This window comes from Gekko japonicus, unplaced genomic scaffold (genome assembly GCF_001447785.1).
Source record: "Gekko japonicus isolate JY-2015 unplaced genomic scaffold, Gekko_japonicus_V1.1 scaffold135, whole genome shotgun sequence".
Classification (NCBI taxonomy): Eukaryota; Metazoa; Chordata; class Lepidosauria; order Squamata; family Gekkonidae; genus Gekko; species Gekko japonicus.
In genome coordinates, this window is record NW_015175359.1 from 177,607 (window position 1) to 199,946 (window position 22,340).

The 22,340-nt window shown below is 48.1% G+C and overlaps 1 protein-coding gene across 1 annotated transcript in view; it reads left to right on the plus strand.

Moving 5' to 3' along the window:
* The window catches only part of RASAL1 (RAS protein activator like 1 (GAP1 like)), a 69,855-nt gene that overhangs the window by 19,123 nt on the left and 28,392 nt on the right, over positions 1-22,340 (plus strand). The window contains 5 exon segments of the mRNA XM_015425294.1: positions 3,944-4,057; positions 10,845-10,906; positions 14,794-14,923; positions 19,323-19,404; positions 21,462-21,599. Of these exon segments, the coding sequence (XP_015280780.1) occupies positions 3,944-4,057; positions 10,845-10,906; positions 14,794-14,923; positions 19,323-19,404; positions 21,462-21,599 (526 nt within the window).

Here is a 22,340-nt window from a genome sequence, read left to right on the forward strand (position 1 = left end):
CTGGTTTAGCTGATACCTTTGATACAGTAGACCATGTGATCTTGTTGAGGCACCAGGGTTGTGCATTGGACTGGTTCAAATCATTCTTCATAGACCAGATCCAAAGAATTGTCATTGGAGACCAGTTATTATCAGTGTGGGACCTATCCTATGGGATCCCACAGGGCACAGTCCTTTTGCCCACACTCTTTAATCTCTTAGGCCAAATCAGTCATAGTTTTGGAGTTGGTTGACAACAGCATGTAGATTATGCACAGCTATATATATATCCTTATCCAAATCTCCTGGAGATGCAGCAGAGGTCCTAAAGTGCTGTCCAGCTGCTCTGGTTAAATCTCCAGGAGTGAATAAATTGAAATTAAACCCTGGAAAGACAGAAGCAATGCTGGTTGGGAAGGCAGAGGTCCTGAAGGACATTATGCTCCCCATTTTCGATGGAATTCAGCTGACCCTTGTTGACTCAGTTAAGAGTCTTGGGGTTATACGGGGATCCAGCATTATTGCTGGAGTAGTGAGTTAATGCAGCTGCAAAAAAGTATTTCTTCCAAATCAGACTTTCTTCCAAATCAGGAAAAAGACTGCATACCTGGATACAGCTGATCTGGCCCTCTGGATCCACATCACCCTAACAGACTAGACTACTGTAATGTGCTGTACATTGGTATCCTCTCAAAGTCAATTTGGAAGCTCTCAACTGGTCCAGAATGCCATGGCTTGGCTATTAGTGGGTGCTAGATGGATCACACGTATTACTTCCATTCTGCAGTCACTGCACTCCACTGGCTGCCCATCAGTTACCAGGCTCAGTTTAAAGTATTGACTATAACAGGCAAAGCCCTTCATGGCCTTGGACCCTCATATCTGCAAGACTGTCTCTCCGTTTGTGCTCTGCCATGACAATTTCACTTGTCTGATCAGGGCCTTCAGGTGCACACCAGCAAATGGTAGGAAAGACAATTGCCCATCCACTTGCCGTCTCAGTTGTAGGCCCCACCTTGTGGAAAGACCTGCCTGAGGAGATCAGGAAGGCTCCCCCTCTCCTGGCTTTCCACTAGGGCTGCCAAGTGGGGACGGGGGGCAGGGAAACCCCTGCTTTGGAGGCCCGATTTCTGCTGCGGCGGAATTGGGCCCCGGGGGAAACTCCGCCCCCCCGCCCCCCCACAGCCACGTCACTCACGTTGGGGGCGTGGCCCAGAGCCTTCAGGAGGCATTCAGCAACCATAGCCCATTGAAGAACATAGCTAATCAACAATATATTGTAAATACGTCACCAAAAGAAATGAATTGTTGAAAGACAGTTTATGTACACCTCCTTGTTCAGAAGAAGATCATCTTCGAAACGGCACATCATTCCGGAGACCACCGTCTACTACATTCACTATTTCTATTTATATTTCTGTTATTGTACATTATGATTTATGAATATATTATTAAGCGCTAAATTGTCACAGTTCTTTTCCATTTTTCATTTAGCCCTAGTGGAAAGCCAGGAGAGGGGGAGACTTCCTGATCTCCTCAGGCAGGTCTTTCCACAAGGTGGGGCCCCAAAACTGTGGTCTATACCCCCATGTATGGTTTGCTGTAAGTCAGATCCTACTATGTGTAAGTTTGCATCATTTAATGTGTCATGTTAATACTTATGCTTTGCTTCAGTTCTGTTTTTTAGACTTCTGGTTGGGCCTACACCCGCAATCCTATTGCATTGTTCACTGATAGTCTCCTCCTGTAGATTGTAATGACTCAGTCTGTGTATTCCGCCTTGTCCCAGTGAGAAAGACAGACTAAAATAACGTGGCTAAAGAAATAAAACAAATCAAGGAAGGTAGATGGGTGAGATTGGGGAAGAGTTATTGCTTGCTGCCTTCAGGGGCATCCTTGGGGGCTTCAGCAGCCAGCCTTCCACTGAGGCTAGACCAGATGTTCAGGTATTTTAAGTTACCCAGCCAGCAACCTTTCTTTCATGTTCTTTTATTTACTCAGCTGTACCTAGAACTGTCTTGTAGTTACTTGATGAGTTTGTGCCTTGCAGTAATAAAGTTGTTTAACTAAGGAGCCTTGCACAATTCCTTACTCACGGCCAAGGTTATTTTCCAACGCTACTGTGAAATCCTCCTTTGGCATCGTACCTCTGGGCAGTGCCAGGTACAAAGGGCCATTAACAAAACCAGGGTTGGTGGCAGCAGGCCATCGGAGACAGGTTCAAACGTCCCGCCTAAGGGGGGGGGGTCAGGGAAGCGCCTTTCTGCCCCAGCCTCCTCACAGGGCTGCAAGTCAACAGAAGGAGCTCTCTGGGAGGACTGGGGAGAGAAAGCACCGCGAGCCTCTATGTACCTAAGTAAATGTTCAAGTGACATAGCCTTCATCCGGATTGCGCTCCTCACTCATGGCAGCCAGATTATGCCCTGGTGGGGTGGAGGGCAAAGCCAGTCCTGCACCCCCAGCATCATGTGTGGTCTGGCCCTTCCCCAAGACTGATATTGTTTCCAGAGCTTTATTCAATGTGTAGATTTCCAGTTCAGGGTCAAAATGTTTATTTATTTTATCTCTCACCTTTCCCCCCAATAGGGACCCCAAAGTGGCTTGCATCATTCTCCTCTCCTGCCTTTTATCCTCACAACCATCCTGTGAGGTGGGTCAGGCTGAGACAGTGTGCCTGGCCCAAGGACACCCGGCAAGTTCCCATGGCAGAGTGGGGATTTGAACCTGTGTTTTCCAGGTCCTAGTCTGACACTTTTAACCACTACACCATGCTGGCTGTCTTCCCCTCTGGGAGTGAGAATACTGTCCCTCTCTGTTTTCCTTTCTGGGTATTGCTTCACTGGTGCCAGCTTGGCAGCTGTTTGGCACTGTGCAGTGCCCAGGGCATAAGGAGTCCTGATCCTCTTCCTGAGATCTTGTTAAGCTGATAGGAGCTTCTTCTTGCCCCATGCGTTGCCTTGACACTCCCTTCTCATCTCAAATATTTGCTCGAAGTTAACGACATTTTAAAGGGCCTGAAGAAGGCAGAAGATTGAGCTGTAAAGATTTTTTTCGCGGAATGAGTAAGTGATTATGCTGGTGCAGGAGAGGTGAGGTTGGGGCCCTATGGCTCCTTGTCCAATATACAACTCCTGGCTGTGTTGGGATAACTTGGGGGGGGTTGTTCTGACCTGGAGGAGTCAGAATGTTCCACTCTAGCATCCAAGAAACCCCCCCCCCAATTTTTTTACCATCAATTTACAGCTGACTTATGGTGACCTCCGTAGAGTTTTCAAGGCAAGAGAAATTCAGTGGTGGTTTGCCAGTGCCTTCCTCTGCATAGCTACCCTTGAATTCCTTGGTGGTCTCCCATCCAGATACTAACCAAGGCTGACCCTGCTTGGCTTCTGAGATTGAGCCAGCCCAGGCTATCCAAGTCTGGGCGAGGCCCTTTAGCAACACCTTAAAGTCTGGTTCACACATGCAAGAGAATGATGTGTCAGAATGGATTGCATCGCTTCAGACTGCAGGCAGAGATGGGCATTTTGGAATGCTCCGTTCTGTTAAAAGGTTACTTGCAAATAGAAAAATAGCTCAGCAAGCAAAGAGAGTCAGTAGAACCTTCCACTCCTGGCTTTCTGTTTTCAGGGAAGGGTTTTGTTTTTTTTGTATGGAGGAGCATTCAGAGCTGGTACCCACCCCCTGTGGTAGAATCCTGTTTCAACGTCCCCAACATTTAACCTTCTCATGCTCTTGCATGTATGAACCAGTTCTCAGCTAGTATCCAGGATCTTAGGGCTTGAACCCTGAGGTCTAAAAAAACTACACAAGCCTAATAGTTCAGAAGGGAATAAGGTTGTACCACATTGGCCCTTGTGATTGGCAGGCAGTATGAAGCCTCTGGATTGGTCAAGCTTGTTATAAATGCCACCACAAAAGACCACAGGCTTCTGGGCGCTGACGTTTCCATGCATCTTCTTTGCAGGACTGCAACTGTGTGGAGAAATCTGAACCCTTTCTGGGGAGAGGAATATACCCTGCACTTGCCCATGGGGTTCCACAACCTCTCTTTCTATATGCTTGATGAAGATACCATTGGGTAAGTAGGGAAGAGAGATGTGGCAAGTCCTTTGTCAGATTGAATTTTGTGAAGGTCCCATATAATCATCATATGATCCCTCTACAGACCGCATGAAATTTGTCAAAAGCAACATGCATAGAGGTAGAACATGCATGAGCGCACTGGCCATGGCCCCATGCCTACTTAAGACTACTGGCTCAGGATCACAGGGTCTATGCGCAAGGCAAGTGTACATACCTAGGAGCCATCCCTGTGATTAGGAACACTGCTTTTTCTAGGACAAGCATGTGCTCCCACATGCACAGATTTTGTACTCATGAGCAATTGATCATGCATAAGTGTGTGTGTGGGGGGAGACCACCATGCTCATGCTCACTCTCCCTCTACATGTGTTGATGTCAGTGCATGTAACACCATCGGTAGTAATATTATTAGTGTGATGTAGTACAAGTGGGAGGTACAAAGGGGGAGCAGCCATCCCATTCCCCCCCACACACACCTTTGTTTCCTCCCTTCTCCCCCTACTTCTCTGACTCTTGGTTTCTCAAGTTTGCAGGAAAAAACTATTTAGTGTCAGTGTGGTCCTGATCCATGGATTTCGATATCGACAGATGAAAGCCACACATCATTATTAGATGCATAGATTATCAATAGTAGTGTTGCGGGTTTGTGGCCTGATTGCTGTGAATGGGCCTGTTGCTATGGCGCTAGTCTCAGAGTGACACACCTCATGGTACACACCTCAGTGTTCCTCCTTGGCTTAAATGGTTGGGAGATGGTCCATTGACCATCAGTACCCATCAGAGTTTGGAGGAAGTGAGCCTTCCCTGTCAGAGGAAATTGTAGGTATGAGTCTGGAACAGACAGAGAAACAGAGACAACAGCGGGTTGGCTGAAACACTTTGGAGTATAGGAACTTCCTTCTTTGTCTCTTTGGGACAGCAGGTTTGCTGCCTTGTCCAAGGGCCTCTTTGCCTCCACCTATTCTCTGCTCATATATTTGTAGGTAAAGATGCCTTCAAAAATGTTGTAAGACTCTAGCGCCCTCTCCTCCAAAGGGAACAAATGCAAGCAGCGTGCCTGAGTTGTGTCTGGCTTACCACATGGACCTTCAGTCAGACATTTCACAAGTCCCTGGGAACAAGTCTTTTCCCAGGCTCACAGGGTCCCAATTTGGATCTGGACTACAGCAGGCGGGAGAATATGTTTGCGTGTCCCTCCCAAAGCTGTTTTCCCAATCTGAAATGGCCCCAGCAGTATGCTGTTTACCCCTTTGGGGAAACCTACATATACTCCATCAGTACACATGGTTTTTGTAACGTGTAGTTGGGTTCCTGGAAGTTCTTGCCACTCAGTAAATCAGGGAAGGCATATGATCTCCCCCCCCTTCATCTGAAGAGCTGAGGGTGGTTTATATGGTTCCCTCCATCTTTTATTTTCTTCTGAGAAAGAACGTGTCCCTGGATCGAGGTCACCTATTAGCTGAGCAGGAGTTTGAAACCAGGTTTCCTTGATCTGGCGTTCTAGCCACTATACTGCAGTGGCTCTCACAGACATGGATCTAATCCCTCAGCCTACATGTCTACAGGAAGTTGTTCTTAGAGGAATTTGTTGTTATAATAGTTTATAATGGCCACAGGAACCAAAAAATGACTGTAGGGTTTTGAGATTAACAGGCCTTGGCCAGGGGTTTATATCTTAGCAGGGCCAGTAGCAATTCCTTCTTCAGATACAATATGCCTCATGTATTTTACCGAAGTCTGGCAAAATTAGCACTTACCTAGAGACAGCTTCGAGTCAGACACTTCCCACCAGTCAAGGACTTTTAAGAGTCTCTCTTTGTGCTCCTCCAAAGTCTTTCCAGAAACAATTAGACCATGTAAATGCACCAGAACCTCTAACAGGTTCATGTTACCTCAAAAGAATCATATAAGAAAACGGACTGGTCCCTGCCCCAAGGAGTTTACAGTCTAAATGTAGATGGTGAAGAGGGGGGAGACCACACAGGGTAAAGGAGAGTTGCTAGCAAAGGATGATGGAAAACAAATGCAGTTACAAGTACATAAAGTATCAAATAATTTTATGTGTTAATTTTCATGAGATTAATTTCTGTTGAGGCCTTCGTAATGCTATGCAAAACATAAGGGAGGAGGGAAAGCCCCAGGACACAAATTTGGCAGTCTGGCCCTGAGCAGATCCTTCCCTGGAGTTGCCTTCAGCCTGGCTGTTAAATTAATCTCTGTGTCTAATTTTTTGTCTGGCAAGTGCAATTGTTTCAGTTGTTCCAGGCGGGTCCGGTGGAGGAGATTTCCGTGTGCACTGGAGGGGCTGTCAGGAAGGTAATCCTATTATACGAGAAGGAAGTCACATTGCTTATTTGCAGTACAAACCTGCGTAAAACATAACATTGGAAGGAACTATGATGCGGTACAGCCTTGGGCAAGTTTGTTTTGGAAATGAGCCCCTTTGTGTTTGGAGGGGTTAGGGTGCATCGGATTGCAGCTGTGGACCTGCCACCCTCCCCTCTTCTTGCTCATCTTTGAACACGCAAAGCTGCCTTCTTTTTATTCTGGGTTTTCCCCCCCATTTCCCCCATGCTGAAACAGACTGCGTGGTTCATTTCACCAACAAGCCCTCTCTGCGGTGACTCACAGCCGCTCTCCAAGGTCTCCAGCAAAGGTCTTTTCTCTACTCCTGCGACCTGAAGTCTTTTGCGCTGAAGATGTCAGAGATGGAACCTGGGTGCATTCTTCGTGTGTAGGATGTGCTCTTCCACTGAAGAAGAAGAAGAAGAAAAGAAGAAGAGATTGGATTTATACCCCGCCCTTCACGGAGTCTCAGAGCGGCTGACAAACTCCTTTCCCTTCCCCTCCCCACAACAGACACCCTGTGTGGTGGGTGGGGCTGAGAGAACTCTGACACAAACTGCTCTTTTTCAAGGACAGCTGTGCCAGAGCTTGTGACTGACCCAAGGTCACATCAGCAGGTGCAAGTGGAGGAGTGGGGAATCAAACCCGGTTCTCCCAGATTAGAGTCCACGCACTTAACCACTACACCAAACTGAGCTAGTGGCCTTCCCCCAAGTCTTTCTGCACATGAAAATTCTGGGCAGAGTAGGAGTTGACATTTTCTGGAAGCAAAGTGACTATTCCTGCCAGCAGGTAACACGCAGCCAGCGATGCTGCCAAATGTAGCTCTTTCAGGCTGTCCAAACCTGCATGTTTTTCAGGGTCAGACCCCCAATGCTTAGGAAATGATACAGGTGACCTGAAGCAGAGATGGCAGGGAGGGATGGAGTCTAGAATTTGGAGGCAGAGCCACAGTTCATATGGTCAAAGAGGACACAGTGTTGAGCTGCTCAGTTGGAGGGAGTGCAGAAGGACTCAGAGCTTATGGTAGGCAGAAGAAAGGGACTGGTCCTCTGACTTCCAAATTCTGGAGGATTCTGGCCAGGAATGTCAAACTGACTGACCTGAAATGATTGCAGTTTTTTCTTCCAACTAATACTGATGGTGTTTCTAAATGCATAAATGTGTTGAGAGAATTCTCATGTCGCTCTGAAAAGCCAAGGAAGAGACCTTTTGCATTCCCCTGTGCAAATATAAGAGAATTCATGCTTGCATAGTGCATCACTTATTTTTGTGCCAACTGTATTTGGGAGGGTGGCAGTGTGTTGTTGTTCAGTCACACAGTCAAGTCCGACTCTTAGTGACCCCCATGGACCACATCACGCCAGGCCCTCCTGTCCTCTGCCGTCCTCCGGAGTTCGCTCAACTTCATGTTCATTGCATCGATAACACTGTCTAACCATCTCCTCCTTTACCATCCTCTTCTTCTTTTACCTTCAATCTTTCCCAGCATCAAGGTCCTCTCTAGTGAGTGCTCCCTTCCCATTTGGTGGCCAAAGTAAACAAAGTAGTCTTAAACTGATTCAGACCACAGGTCCATCTAATTCAGTACAATCTTCTCTGAAGGACTGCGAGTCTCAAGCGAAGAAAGGTGCTCTTGATCCCTGTGATTTCAGAGCCTTCTTTTATCTGGAGACCGAACCTGGGAACTTTTGTATTAGAAGCACAGTGTCTTGCATCATCAGGCAATGGGCATGTCTAGTTTGGCATTTGATCTCCAGCTGTGCCGATGGCTCCTATATACCCTACCTACCACTGAGCCAGAGTGTCAGTTCATCTGTCTCAGCACTGACTATTTTCTGGGGGTGGCTGGCTCAGGCAGAGAAACATCCTCTGCAACACCTGCTCCCTGAGATGTGTTAAAGGAGAGATGCCAGAAGATGACCCCGGGACCTTCTGCATGCAAAGCAGGTGTTTTGCCACCGAGCCAAGGCCTCTCCTTGGCACAGCAAGTGAGCCTTGAGTTTAAAAGTGTGGGTGGAAGAATTCTGGGTGGCTGGAAAGGAGGTGCGTTTTCTCTCCTCCACTGCCACTGAAATGCATTTCTTGGCCGTCGTCCGCCCTCCCCAGCAGCCCTTGCCGTAGCGCATCCGCAGAGTATGGAGGGCAGGGCTCCCAATTTTGCTAGCTAAATTGTGGGTTGTTTCTCTCTGGTGGTGTTGCTGGGGAAGTGGAATTTTTTTTTAAAAAGGCTGACGGGTTTTTTTTGGGGGGGTTGCAAGAGAGAAGAGAAGGAGGAACCCTTTCCGTACCCCTTTATGTATTAAGTGAGGGGTCAGAGACAGCAAAGGTGCCTGGAGCCATCCGTTGCTTACAGAAGTAGCAGGGCAGCTGTTTTGGAGAAACAGGGCAGCTTTCCTGCTCTTCCATCCTTTTTAAGTGGAGGGCTTAATGATGTTGTGTGGGAAAAGACAGGGGGAGGAGGATGGGTTTTCCTTGCCATCCCCCCCTCACCCGGTTTCACATGAGTTCTAGGGGGAAACAGTCCTCCAGGATGAGGATTCCAAATGGACCACGCAACAGTGTTGTCTGGTGAGTGGAGGGATTTGGTGCTTCCCCTGCAGGGGTCCTTGGCGGAGTCCCACAGCACCAGGAGAGCACCCGCAGTAGATATTTGTGACCAGTGTTCCCTCTAAGCTGAGTTAGTGTGAGCTAGCTCACAGTTTTTTAGCCTCCGGCTCACATATTGTTGTCTTCGCTCGGGAAGGAGGGCTCCAGAGCAAACTGATTTATTCAGTAGCCAAATTGCTCGCTCACAACTTCAATGCCAGTAGCTCACAGAGTAGAATTTTTGCTCACCAGACTCCACAGCTTAGAGGGAGCATTGCAGAGAAACCGTATTGGTACTTCTCTGGGCCCTAGATTTGGAAGGCTGGGAGGGTTAGTGATGGATCCTCCCATCCTTCCTGCTTTACGTTCTTCGATGTATCCTTCTGCATCTTTCATAGACAAGCAGATGTCAGGTGCCAAAGCCAACGGAGGAGGCAGCCGAGTCCCTCCCTGGATGCTTTCCTCCCTCCAGGTGGGAGCTGGACCACCGGGAGCTCACAAACCTGGTATCTCCTTTAAAGTCCTCCTTTAGAAGCCTCCCCTGTGAATCAGACGTGGTGAGATGCCAGGATTTCTCTGCACACAGACACCAGCCGTTGCTTCCATCTGTCCTGCAGAACTCTCTCAGAGGCCTACCAACACATTATGTCATTCTCGCGCTCCCCTCCCCCGTTTTGTCAATCAATCTTGTCCTGGGAATTCCATGGTCAGAACTCAATTCCCCAACATGTGGGGCTCACTTAATACAAGGGCCATAGCATGTGGGGAGAAGCGACTTAATCCTCCCCACTGTGCCGTTTACTGAACCTCAATGGGCCCAGGGGAAGCCATTTCTGGCCCTGTTGCTGAAGCTTACTGCACTGATGGGCTGTGTGTAAGTTTCTGCAGTGGGGCAAATAGCAGCTCCCTGAGGCCTTTGGGTGCAGAAAGCAGGACTGGTTTAAGCTTCCTGTCTGCATGGCCCCAATCCATAAAGCTCCCCCCACGTGCCTGAGAATTAAGTTTCAACATAGAACTCTCAACTCACATCTGGTCTGCAGGACCGGGGTAGTCACAGGGAGTGGGAGGTGGTGTGTGAGGACAAAGTAACAGCTGGTCAGTGTGTGGTGTGCCTCTACTGGAGAGGAGGATGCATTGCACCAGAAGCAGAGTTTTGAGTGAGAGGCATGCCAGATGACTGTGTATTTGTGTGTGTGTTTGTTTATTGGTTTAGTAATACTGTAAAATGGAACATGTTGAATACTTCATTACGTTTTCATTTCTATATTTTATTTAGCAGTACTAACGAACTTGTAGTTAAGCCAAGGGATTGTTGTTTTCTGGCACATAGCAGATGCACATCACACACATGAACACATGTGAAGCTGCTCAAAGTGAGACTGGAGGTTTATGCAATAGATCCCCTGACAAAGTCACAGGCAAAATGCATCAGGATCAGATAATGATGATGATGATGATGATGATGATGGATTTACTCAACACCTTGATTTCTTCTCTGTCACATACATAGTGGTGTGCCCTTGCGTTTTCTACAAGCCTAATCGCACGCATGAACACATGTGAAGCTGCTTTATATTAAGTCAGAACTTGGACCTACCAAGGTCAGTCTTGCCTTATCAGACTGGTAGCAACTGTCCAGGGTCTCAGGCAGAGGTCTGTCACATCACCTGCTACCTGGTTCTTTTTAACAGGAGATGCAGGGCACTGACCTTGGGACCTTCTGCATGCAAAGCATGTGCTCCATGAGTGAGCTGTGGACCCACCTCAAATCTTTGGCTCTCAAGAGCTCATACCATTCCTTTTTCCAAACCCCATTGTGTGCCATCTCTGTTCTTGATTTTTTGCAGGCACGATGATGTCATCGGCAAAGTCTCGCTCAGTAGAGAGTACATTGCATCCCACCCACGGGGTAGGTATTGGTGGCCAGGGGACCTTTGTTCCAGCAGGAGGCAGCAAACCATCTGCTCCAACTGAGAGCCAATGTGGTGGAGTGGTTAGAATGTCGGAATAGGATCTGGGAGAGCCAGGCTGGAATCCCTACTCTGCTGAGAAAGAAGCTTGCTGGGGGTGACCTTGGGACTATCAGTCACACACTGTCAGCCTTACCTACCTTGCAAGGTTGTTGTGAGAATAAAATGGAGGAGAGGAGAGCAGTGGAAGATAGGGTACATCAATAAACTTGTGATGTGCAAGGAGGAGGGACAGGAGGCTGGATGCAGAATCTAGGCTTCTATACTAGAGAAGACATTGCTCCCTTCCACTGCACACACGCAGTAACACGTCAGTGCTAAAAATGGTCAAAAATGGGGGGGGGAGATTACAATACAATATTAATTTTTAAAAATATGCCAAGGCCATGATGGAATAGACCAGAGCAGTTCTACTGGAGTCTAGTGCCCCCTAGTGCTCTAATGAGGAAATGCTTTTGGCTGGAGATCGTGTTCTCTGCTGTATTAAGATGGGTAGCAGTGTTAGTCTGTCTGTAGCTGTAGAAAAGAATAAGAGTCCAGTAGCACTTTAAAGGCTAACAAAATTTGTGGCAGGGGATGAACTTTCGTGAGCTTCATGCACTTCATACCCTACCACAAAGTTCATTAGTTTTTAAGGTGCTACTGAACTCTTACCCTTTTCTACTTCTGCTGTATTGTCCACTATATTTTGATTTGATTTGATATACTCTTGAATGGTAGTTTTCAGACTTCTGACATAGGACACACTTCTAAACTTGCTGTATTTTTTGGAATCATCTAGGCTTAGTTTGGGACATTCTTGCAAAGCCAACTCCATGCAGGCCCGTTGCTACATTGAAGCATTCTGGGGCCCAGACTTCCTACCAAGGCCCCACAACTTCCCCACCTGTCGGCAGCCCCACAGGCTCCATCCTGGGCTGGCAGCCGAATCGGGCAGAATCAATTTTGGCCGGCGTGTCAGTTTCGGCAGTAGGAGCCCATTGGGGAGTCTTTCCACCAGCCAAATGTCAATTTCAGCTCCATTGTATCCTATGGGCCATTGAAGTCAATGGTGAAAACATAGGGTATATTCTAGGGGGCTGGAGGGTAGGTGGTTTGAGGGAGAGAATCCAAACTCGCAGGGTAGCTGATGGAGCCTCTCCCCAAGATACCCACCAAGTTTCAAGAACATTAGACTGGGGGTCCAATTCTACGGGCCTCCAAACAGGTTGCCCCCATCCCCTCCATTGTTCTCTATGGTGGGAAAAGAGTCTCCCCCTCAAACCACCTCCCTTCCAGCCCATAGGATATAGGACTTCAATGGCCCATAGGATATACTGGGGCCGATTCAGATCAGAGAATCTGAATCGGCCCACAGCAGCCCGAAAGGGGCCCGAGTGGGCCATGTTTGGGGGTGTATTCGGCTCAGACGAACCGAATGCACATCCCTAAGCAACGGCATGAAGCGGTGCAAGGCAGCCAGGTGAGCGGGCTGGCAGGTGAGGGCGGGGCCCAGGGGGCTGTGGGTCCTGTGGCCGAACCTGCAACTACAGAGATTTCTCCCCTTCTCCCTCCAGTGCAAGATTGCAGACCTCGCTCACTTGCATGTGCCTGTGCCCTCATCGCCAAGGAAGCTGGCCGCCAAGGGAGAGAGAAACACAGCACTCCCTCAGCTTCCCCTCCCGGGTTTTTCCTTCAGCTCCCGCCTTCTCAGTCCAGCCCAGTTGCACCAACGCAGGGCGCACACAAGCCACCACCAGCAGCAGAGCAGCCATCTCCATCCTGTCTGCTCTCCCACCTCTCCTCCTTTGGCTTGTCTCCCCGGGCGGGCTGCCACAGAGAGGAGGAGGGGATCCTCCTCAGGTTACTCGGAGTCAGTGACTGATTTCCACTTACACCCACCCTCCACAATAGGGGAAATAGCCCTGCTCCTGCCTGCAAGTGTGAGTTTATTTTATTTTATTTTTATTTTATCAATGCCCCCTGACTTATTTAAAGGCCCCCTGAATTAAGAAATCCTGGCTACGGGCCTGACTCCATGCCACTTTCCTTCCCAATATAGATTGCAGGAATTTCACAGGAACATAAGAACATAAGAGACGCCAATGTTGGATCAGGCCAAAGGCTCATCCAGTCCAACACTCTGTGTCACACAGTGGCCAGAAATACCAGTGCCATCAGGAGGTCCACCAGTGGGGCCAGGACATTAGAAGCCCTCCCACTGTTGACCCCAAGCACCAGGGAGTCTCACAACAATGAACACAGAACAAGTTTGTGTTTTCTTCTTCATGTGTAGTGCACACACATGCACACAGAGCAGCAGGCTATATGTTACAGTCCTTTTGCACATTATGCAGGTAGAAACCCAAATATGCCACTGAGCCTTCCGGAGCCTCATTTTCTACCTCCCCTACCTCCTCCTTCCTGGCCTTGAACTGCCTGTGAGAAAAGCATGCGTGACCCACTTCTGGGCTCTGACCTATAGTTTGAGAACCACTGCTCTTACAAAGAAGGAGGCATTTTAAAGAAATTGTTATATCTCTGCTTGTCTTTCCATTTCAACCAATCCGCTCTGTGTTTTAGGGATAGGCCTTGTTGGGTTGGTTGCTTACATCTTTCTCCATTTTTATCCCATTCTTCCTCCAAGGATCTCAGCACAGCTCTCATGTTTCCTTTCCCTCCTGCATTTTATCTTCACAACAACCCTATGAGGTAGATCAGACTGAGAAAGAGTGACTAGCCCCAAGTTACCCAATGAGCTTCATGGGGACGTGAGCCCATATCTTCCTGGACCTAACCCAACACTCCAGCTGCTACACCACACTGGCTGTCACAGATGGGCTGAAGCCCACAAGTACCATTTTGCAAGTAGTGTTCGGTGGAGTATCTGCATTTGATCCATATTGTATTACTTATTTTAGCTTAATAGAAAGGAGTGGGGGGTGAGGTTGAGATTCATTCTGCAGAGATTCTCAGCTTTGTAAGGCATGCTAGATTGGACCAGTGGCCCACCATCCAGATTTCTGTCTTCTACCATGGCCTATCAGAGCCTCACTCAGCAGCTGGCTGTCATAAGTAGAGTGCCTCCGAGTAGAGTGCCTCTATTGTGATGCCAGACTGGGGAATAGGGATGGGCACAAACCAGCTCACAAGCTAAAGTTCGGGGGCAAATTTTGGCTGGTTCTTGCTTCACGAAGTCAAGTTCGTGGCAGGTTACCCGGCATGAACTTTCCACAAACTTTCAAGCTGTTGGTGGAGGTTCCTGACAGTTGGTGAGCAGAGACATTTCGAGACAGACTGTCTCCGCTCAGTCAAAATGTTTACAGAACTCCAACAACATGGAAGGTATGTAGACGAGCATCTGGGGGAGGTCACCCGTGACTTTGATGTGTCTAGCTTGCACAGGATCCGTTCTATACATTCCTAAACCTGCACCTGTCAAAAAGACCGAGATTTAGGAGTGTATAGAACAGATCCTGTGCAAGCGAGAGACACCAAACTGTTCTTTCCCCAGAAAGCAGTTTCCTGGGGGCACCTCCTTTGTGGGGCTGTACGTCAGACCCTGTAAATCCAGTCCTCACCAAACTTGGTGAGCAGGTAGAGGAGAGTCAGTCAGAGATCCCCTGCACGTTTGGTGTCTCTAGCATACCAGGGGGCCATTCTACCATCTCACAAACCAAACCAGTTAGTGAGATGACTAAAAATTTGTGACAATCTGTGGTTCACGAATGAGGCACATCACGAACCGAACTGCATTTTCCCAGTTCGGACCCATCCCTAGTGTGCAACAGTGGCCAACTGTATGGCAACTGGAACCCAATTCTGGCATGTTTTCTACTTGTTGCAGGCATCGACAGCTGGATCAACCTGAGCCATGTGGACCCCAATGAGGAGGTGCAGGGTGAGATCTCTTTGGAGCTTCAGGTGTTGAAGGAGGCCCACAGACGGGTGCTTTGCTGCCATGTCATCGAAGCCAGGTAGGAGAGGGCAGTAGCGCTGTTTCTCCTCCTCCCCGTCCTCTTCTAGGGGGAGTCATGGCACTCTGAGTAGGCTGGGAAGGGACACAACAGCATGTTTCTCTACAGCTGCCTCTGTTAAGGGTGAGCGACAAAAGGACAAATCTTCACCTAATGGACTTATGGAACTCACTGCCACATGATGCAATGGTGGCTACTTACTTAAATGGTTTTTAAAAGGGCTTCATCCAGGGAGGGTGGGTCCAGCAAATGCTACTAGCCATGAGTGCCAGTTGCTGGGGTGGGAGCAAAGACAAGAGGAGACTTTGGCGTCTGTGTCCAGCCTGAAGGTCTGCCAGGGCATCTGGCTTGGTGCTGTGGGAAACAGGAAAGTGGGTTAGACGGACTTTGTTCCAATTCAGGAAGACTCTTCTTATGTAGAATCGGGGACACTGTGCCCCCAAGACAGGAGAAGGGATTGCTCAGCTTTTGAGCAATTATTGCAGTCTAAGCCAACAGAAATCCACGGTGTCACTCCTTATCAATTTGCACAGTGAACAAGGCAAAAAAAAAGGCCCCCATCGCCAAATGGTGGGACTTTGGTGCGGGCCAGCTTTACTGATAATTGCCACTTCTTTTAAAATAGACAGAGTGTTTGAAAGTTCTCACTTCCCCACGTGTGAACAGCAAGAGTGCTGTAGTAAGAAAGGTGTTGGTGGGTGCTGAAAGGGGAGTGTGAATTCTTTGACCCTCCCCCTCTCCAGAGTCCTTTATGAAGTGAGATAATTAACAGCTCATAAAAAAATTAAAAGAACTCCAAATTGTGTAAAGCTTGGCAAAGGGGGTAGTGGGTGGTGGGGGGTGGAAAGTGTTCCTGGGTGTCCTCGTTTTGAGCTGAACTTTCTCTTCAGATAAGGCTTCATTTGTCAGGACAAAATATATTTACTCCCCCCCCCTCACAATTTTACTTATTTATTTACTGTGTGTATCATCTGCCTTTCTTTCCATGATTCAAAGGGGATTACACAGTGTTAGTCAATAAAGAGTCCATACAAAAAGATGTCCAATAAGCACAGTGTAAGGCAAGAAGAGGCATTGAATGAGCACCATCCTAGGATGACCGAAATATGAACGCACTTGATACAGAGTGTGGATGTAATGAAGAAAAATGGCATTACGTCAGTAGAAAACCATGAAGTGACAACAGGGTAATGCGTGAAGTAAACTGATAATACGTCCGATACAGTGGTATAATCCACAGTCCCTTTCTCTTCATAAAGTGCCTTCCTGAACCCTTATGTTGTAATGTAGCCCTCCTACCTTTCTAGAAAAGCTTTCCTGAACAACTCCATTTTACATAGATCAAGATGGGTAGCCATGTTAGTTTGTCTGTAGCAGCAGAAAACAGCAAGAGTCCAGTAGCAACTTATGGACTAACAAAATATGTGGCAAGGGATAAGCTTTCATGAGTCACTGCTCAGTTCTTCAGACACTGCTGGACCTCCTAGTGGCACCTGGTATTTTTGGCCACTGTGTGACAGAGTGTTGGACTGGAGGGGCCATTGGCCTGATCCAACATTAGTTTCTCTTATGTTCTTAAGGTGCTACTGGACTCTTGCTCTTTTCCATTTTAAATAGTTTGCAGAATAACGGGAGCTTGGAAGCCCTCCTGATTTCTTCAAGCAGTCCGTTCCACAAGGTGGGGGCTGTTACAGAGAAGGGAAGTGTGCGGGTGGTTTTTGATCTTGCCCATTTGTAGCCTGGCACTGGCAGAAGGCCCTGGGCAGATGGGGGGAGTTGTCGTGGTGGAAGATAGGAGGAGGAGGAGGTCTGTAGATAGGAGGGACCAAGGCCATGCAGGACTTTGTATGTGATAGTCAGTACCTTGTATTAAACTCAGTAGCTGATGGGGAGGCACTGTGGTTCAGTGGCAGAGCAGCTGCTTGGCATGCAGAAGGTCCCAGGTTCAATCCCCGGCATCTCCAGCTAAAAGGACCAGGCAGTAGGTGATGGGAAAGACCTCTGCCTGAGACCCTGGGGAGCCGCTGCCAGTCTGAGTAGACAATACTGACTTTGATCAGCAGCAGAGTGGTATCTTTGATCAGGACAGATTGCAATGCCACCAACTAGTGTGCGGGGTCTCTAGAATGCTTCATCAGGCTGCATGCTCAGGACAAAAAAAATGGGTTGGGGAGGCTTTGGTCCCTGTGCCCTGCTTATAGGCCTGTGGAAGGCATCTGTCTGGCCAGTATGGGAAATGGATGCTGAATTAGATGGACTATTGGTCTGATCCAGCAGAGCTCTTATGTCATGAGCTGTAAGGGATGCTGGAGAAAAGATGGCACCTAGTTTGGGAGGCACTGATACTTGCTTTTGTTTTTAATTCCCTATCTGCTCGTATACAGTACCTCTCATTTTCAAAATGAAGTGGTAGGAAGAACCACCCTAGCTGGGATTTCTCACTCTGCTGTACGGCGCTGAAGGAAGGCTTGATGGGAGGGGGGCTAGATGTGGAAAACAACTCTGTCCTGGTCTTGCGCTGTGTCTCACTGGAGAGACAGTTAATCAGAGCAGAGAAAGCATCCTGCTTCCCTGGAAACTGAAATGGGCACCTAGGCAACCAGATGGCCAATGGAGGAAGGGTAGATGGCAGAGTCTATGTGGGAGAGGGAGCAGCTGTAGTGAGTGAGTGGTACGGTCAGAGATGGTGTTATATACCAGCATAAGGTTGAACTGGGGCTGTTGGCATTCCTCTGTAAACTTCACAGAGTCCATCGCCTGTGTTTGTTTGCTTTGGGACTCTGTTCTGAAGATGGGTCAAAGGGTTTTGAATTAAGAGTCCCTCAGCCTGCTTAGGAAATGACTGCTTTACGTTTTGTGATGTCTGGATGTGTTAACTTTTCCTCTGAATCTGGTCCCAAGGCAGTGCCAGCTAGTGGTAAGAAATCAATTGCCCATGTGGTAGGGGAGATGATGTTGGGAGACGAATGTCTGTCAAGCCGCCAATCCCAGAAAGGGAAATCAAATTACAGGAGTACACAAAGTGTGTCAGAATTAACCAGTTACAGCAGAAGAATAAAAGAAGACACACATTGGATGTTGTTCTAAAACTGGGTTTCTTTTTATTGGCAGTCAAGCTCAGACACATGTGTTTCTGTGTGTAAAACGAGTCAGTTTCTTATCTTTATATCGTGCCTTTCTTGCATCACAGAACTCAGGGCAGAGTGTGTAGGATTCCCAGAAGATCTCCCATTCAGGCTAGATCACACATTTTTAGCAGCACATGCATTGAATGTAACGTGAGAATTACTCTATGCACATCTAAAGAAAAATCAAATGTTCACTGTACACAGATTGTATACACGTTTGCTGTTACTTGTGAATGAAGCTACTGTGTTTGTGGGCTCCAAGTATACAAGAAGAGATCAAGCCTGCCACCCCCCACAAACACACATCACAGTGGTTCTTTGCGACATCTAAGCCCCTTTCTTCACCTAGCTAGAACCCTTCACAAAGTTGGGAATTTTGCTAGCAAATGAAGGATGGAGGAGAACTGGAACACACATCCTTTTGAGATTCAGTAGGTTCCGGTGGGTCTTGACCTGGATAGCCCAGTCTAGTCTCTGAAGCCAAGTAGGGTTGGTGCAGGTTAGCATTTGGATGGGAGACCACCAAGGAACACTGGGGTTGTGATGCAGAGGCAGGCAAATGACAAGCCACCTCTGAACGTCTCTTGCCTTGAAAACCCCGTGGTATCGCCATAAGTCAGCTGTGGCTTGATGGCAAAAAAACACACCAGGTTCAGGTGCATTCTATGCACATCTAAAGAAAAATCAAATGTTCACTGTACACAGATTGTATACACGTTTGCTGTTATTGTGAATGAAGCTGCTGTGTTTGTGGGCTCCAACTACACAAGAAGAGATCAAGCCTGCCACCACCACCACCACACACATCACAGTGGTTCTTTGCGACATCTAAGCCCCCTTCTTCACCTAGCTAGAACCCTTCACAAAGTTGGGAATTTTGCTAGCAAATGAAGGATGGAGGAGAACTGGAACACACATCCTTTTGAGATTCAGTAGGTTCCGGTGGGTCTTGACCTGGATAGCCCAGTCTAGTCTCTGAAGCCAAGTAGGGTTGGTGCAGGTTAGCATTTGGATGGGAGACCACCAAGGAACACTGGGGTTGTGATGCAGAGGCAGGCAAATGACAAGCCACCTCTGAACGTCTCTTGCCTTGAAAACCCCGTGGTATCGCCATAAGTCAGCTGTGGCTTGATGGCAAAAAAACACACCAGGTTCAGGTGCATTTGGAGAGGGAAGTGATCCCCTTCTCTAGGAATTGAATCTCTACTCTAGTTGTTGCTAGGAACTTGTAGAATACCCCCACTTCCCATCTGGCTTCTTTTTCCCCTTAGAGACCTTGCACCACGTGATATTTCGGGCACCTCAGACCCCTTTGCACGCGTGTTGTGGAATGGGCAAGTCCTGGAAACAGCTGTGAGTATAAGCCTGAAACATTCTTTCCTCTGCCTTCACCACTGGTCTGGGGGAGAGCTAAACCTCCTGATAGCCCCCCCCCATTAATGGACTGCGTGTCCTGACAGCACAGCCATCTCAGTGCAAGCTAGCAGTAGGAACTGTTCGCCTCTTGGAAGCTGGTCACAGTGCGAAGGTCCAGTTCTTGAACCAAGAGTTCCACAGCTGGTGATCAGAACCTAACCCAGTGAGCTACGCATGTTTAGATTCCATAGCCCCTTGAAGGACAGAGAAGGGTCGGCTGCATTGGTGTCTGTGATTGGCCCACAGCAGGAAGCCTCTGGATTGGCTGGGCCTGGTACAAATATAAGGAGCCCAGCCTGCTTTTGGATGTTTCCGCATGGAATGCTTGCACTGAGTTCGATGCTGTTCAGGTTTTTTTCCTGTTTCCCCACAGCATTGTTGTGCATTTGTGCACCTCCCAGGGTTCCCCCAGCTTTTCTCCACTCTTTCACAATCCTTCCTTGATCTTATATATATATTTTTACATGTAAGTCTGCGTCCCATTTATATATGTGGGGGAAGCATATCTCTGCAATGACATGGGCTAGGGACTTTTTAAATTGAAAGCTGGAAATTCAGAGAAATGGTTGCATATTTTGGTATAACAGTCCATTGATATAACTCTATTAAATCGCTGACTTAAAAAAAAAAACTACTGGGGGAACCTGCGGTGTGGAAGCCCTGTGCCTGTTGTGTTGTATAACCAGCTGCAGCCGCCACATGGAAACTACACAAACCTGTCCCCACGTGGAAGACACCCTTGTGCGATCCATAGAGCAGAGCCTTTTGCGTGTTGCACTTCAAGCCCAACCTTCGAAGAACCCACATTTCCGGATTTGTTTCACACACAGCCCTGGCTTGGCCCTGTTCCCAGGCATTCATCCTTGTAGGTTAAGTTCTGTTCTGGGTGTGTTAGGGCTCAGGACGTTCATGATGCTGTGCCAGACTGACATTCGGAGTGTGGAAGTAGCCACACAGAACTGGCTCAACTTAGGCTAGAACAGCTGAAGTTCCAAGGCAGGGAGATTTCTTTCCGTGGGCTCATGTGCACCTTAGGATTGCTTCCCTGTTTATTTTAAGGAAGTTTTTTTTTATTTGCCAATTTAACTGCCTGGATTGCTTATCAGGGAGGAGAATGTAAGGGGAGAAAGGGGGAATCTTTAACTTTTTCATCCCCCACTTTTGTCACCTTGAACTGATTTTACCATCGCTGGCAAAAATGTATAGGTACCCATATTATAGGGTTATTTGGGACATTCCCGGAGATTTGGGGGTAGCGCCTGGGCAGGCGAGGGACTTCAGCAGGGTGCGGTGCCATAGGCTCCACCCTCCAAAGCAGCCATTTTCTCTCTGTAGTTTGGAGATTCCCCAGTCCCCACCTGGAGGTTGGCAACCATATATTTATTCTTCAGTGTGGCGGCGGGGAAAGCAGCTGATGGAGGCCTTTTTCCAGGGAGAAAGTGCCAGGGGATTAAATGGTTAACATTTCCCTCTCTCTCCCCATGCAAATCTCCTCCTTGGTCCTGGGAGCTAAATTTGCAAAGGGGAAAAAGTGTCATTTAAAATAAACACGTAACAGGTAGCTGAGCCCAAGGGTAGTTACCCATCGGCTCAGATCTGCCATGTGAATAGAGTCCAGTCTCAGACCCTAACAGACTAAGTGGATGGTGTGCCTGCCCTTGGAAATGGACTGTATATTTAGATATTTATACCCCAGGTTTTCTCCCCAATGGGGATCCAAAGTAGCTTACAGGAAATGATTATGCTCCTTATAGGGCAGAAGCAGGGCTTCCTCCAAGCTGTGGACCTGAGCAGCCACTCCTTAACACAGGAAGCCCCGCTCTGCAGCGATCTGGAGCCGCGCAGGGTCTTGCACTGCCCATCGCCCATTTTAAGATTACGGTAGTTATGTTCTGCTCAGAATGTGAACTGCTGTGCTCAGTGGGGGGGGGAATTAGAGGGAGCATTTGGCAGAAGAGAGCCTGAGCATCTTACACCTTCTCTTGCCTCTACAGATCATCAAGAAAACCCGCTTCCCACACTGGGATGAGGTTCTGGAGTTTGTCCTGGAAGAGGAAACTGCTGGAGGAGCTCCCCTCACTGTAGAGGTCTGGGACTGGGATATGGTGGGCAAGAACGACTTCCTGGGACGGGTGAGTGGCGAGGAAGGCATGGACAAAAACCTGGAGGAGACTGACCATGGGTGGGGCAGAATCTAGGTCCAGTGAGTTGCAGATAGCCACTGCAGGTTCCCAGATAGCAGAAGCTGAGCTCCGATGCACACCCCCGTGGAATACGGTGGGTTGTGAGCTTAACCGATTACCTAAATGATACAGACTTGTGGAGCGCTCAGTTTATTTATATCCGTTTATAGTCTGCCTTTCTCACAGACTCAAGGCAGATGACAAGGGAGGGTGGGAAGTGCTGTGAAGTCGCAGCCAGTTTATGGTGACCCTGCAGGGATTTCAAGGCGAGAGAGAAGACGAGGTGGTTGGCCATTGCCTGCCTCTGTACAGCAACCCTGGACTCCCTTGCTGGTCTCCCATCCAAGTACTAACCAGGGCTGACCCTGCTTAGCTTCCGAGATCTAATGAGATTGGTCTAGCCTGGGCCATCCAGGTCAAGGCAGATTAACAAGTACACTAGAACTGTTCAGTCAACAAGTAAGCAGGTGACAAAATAGGTTAATGTTTGAATGGGTAACATTTGAATTTAGCAGCAAAGATTCCTAGTAAAGCAGGATAACACAGTGGGGCTGGGATTGGAGAACTGGAAGCAAAAACACTTTATCCTTAACAGAGGTCACTTTCGTGAATGGATCCATTATTACATCCCACTTCTACTCCCTCTACAAGGATGCTCTCCTGAACAGTTCTGTTATGCAATTTGTGTGA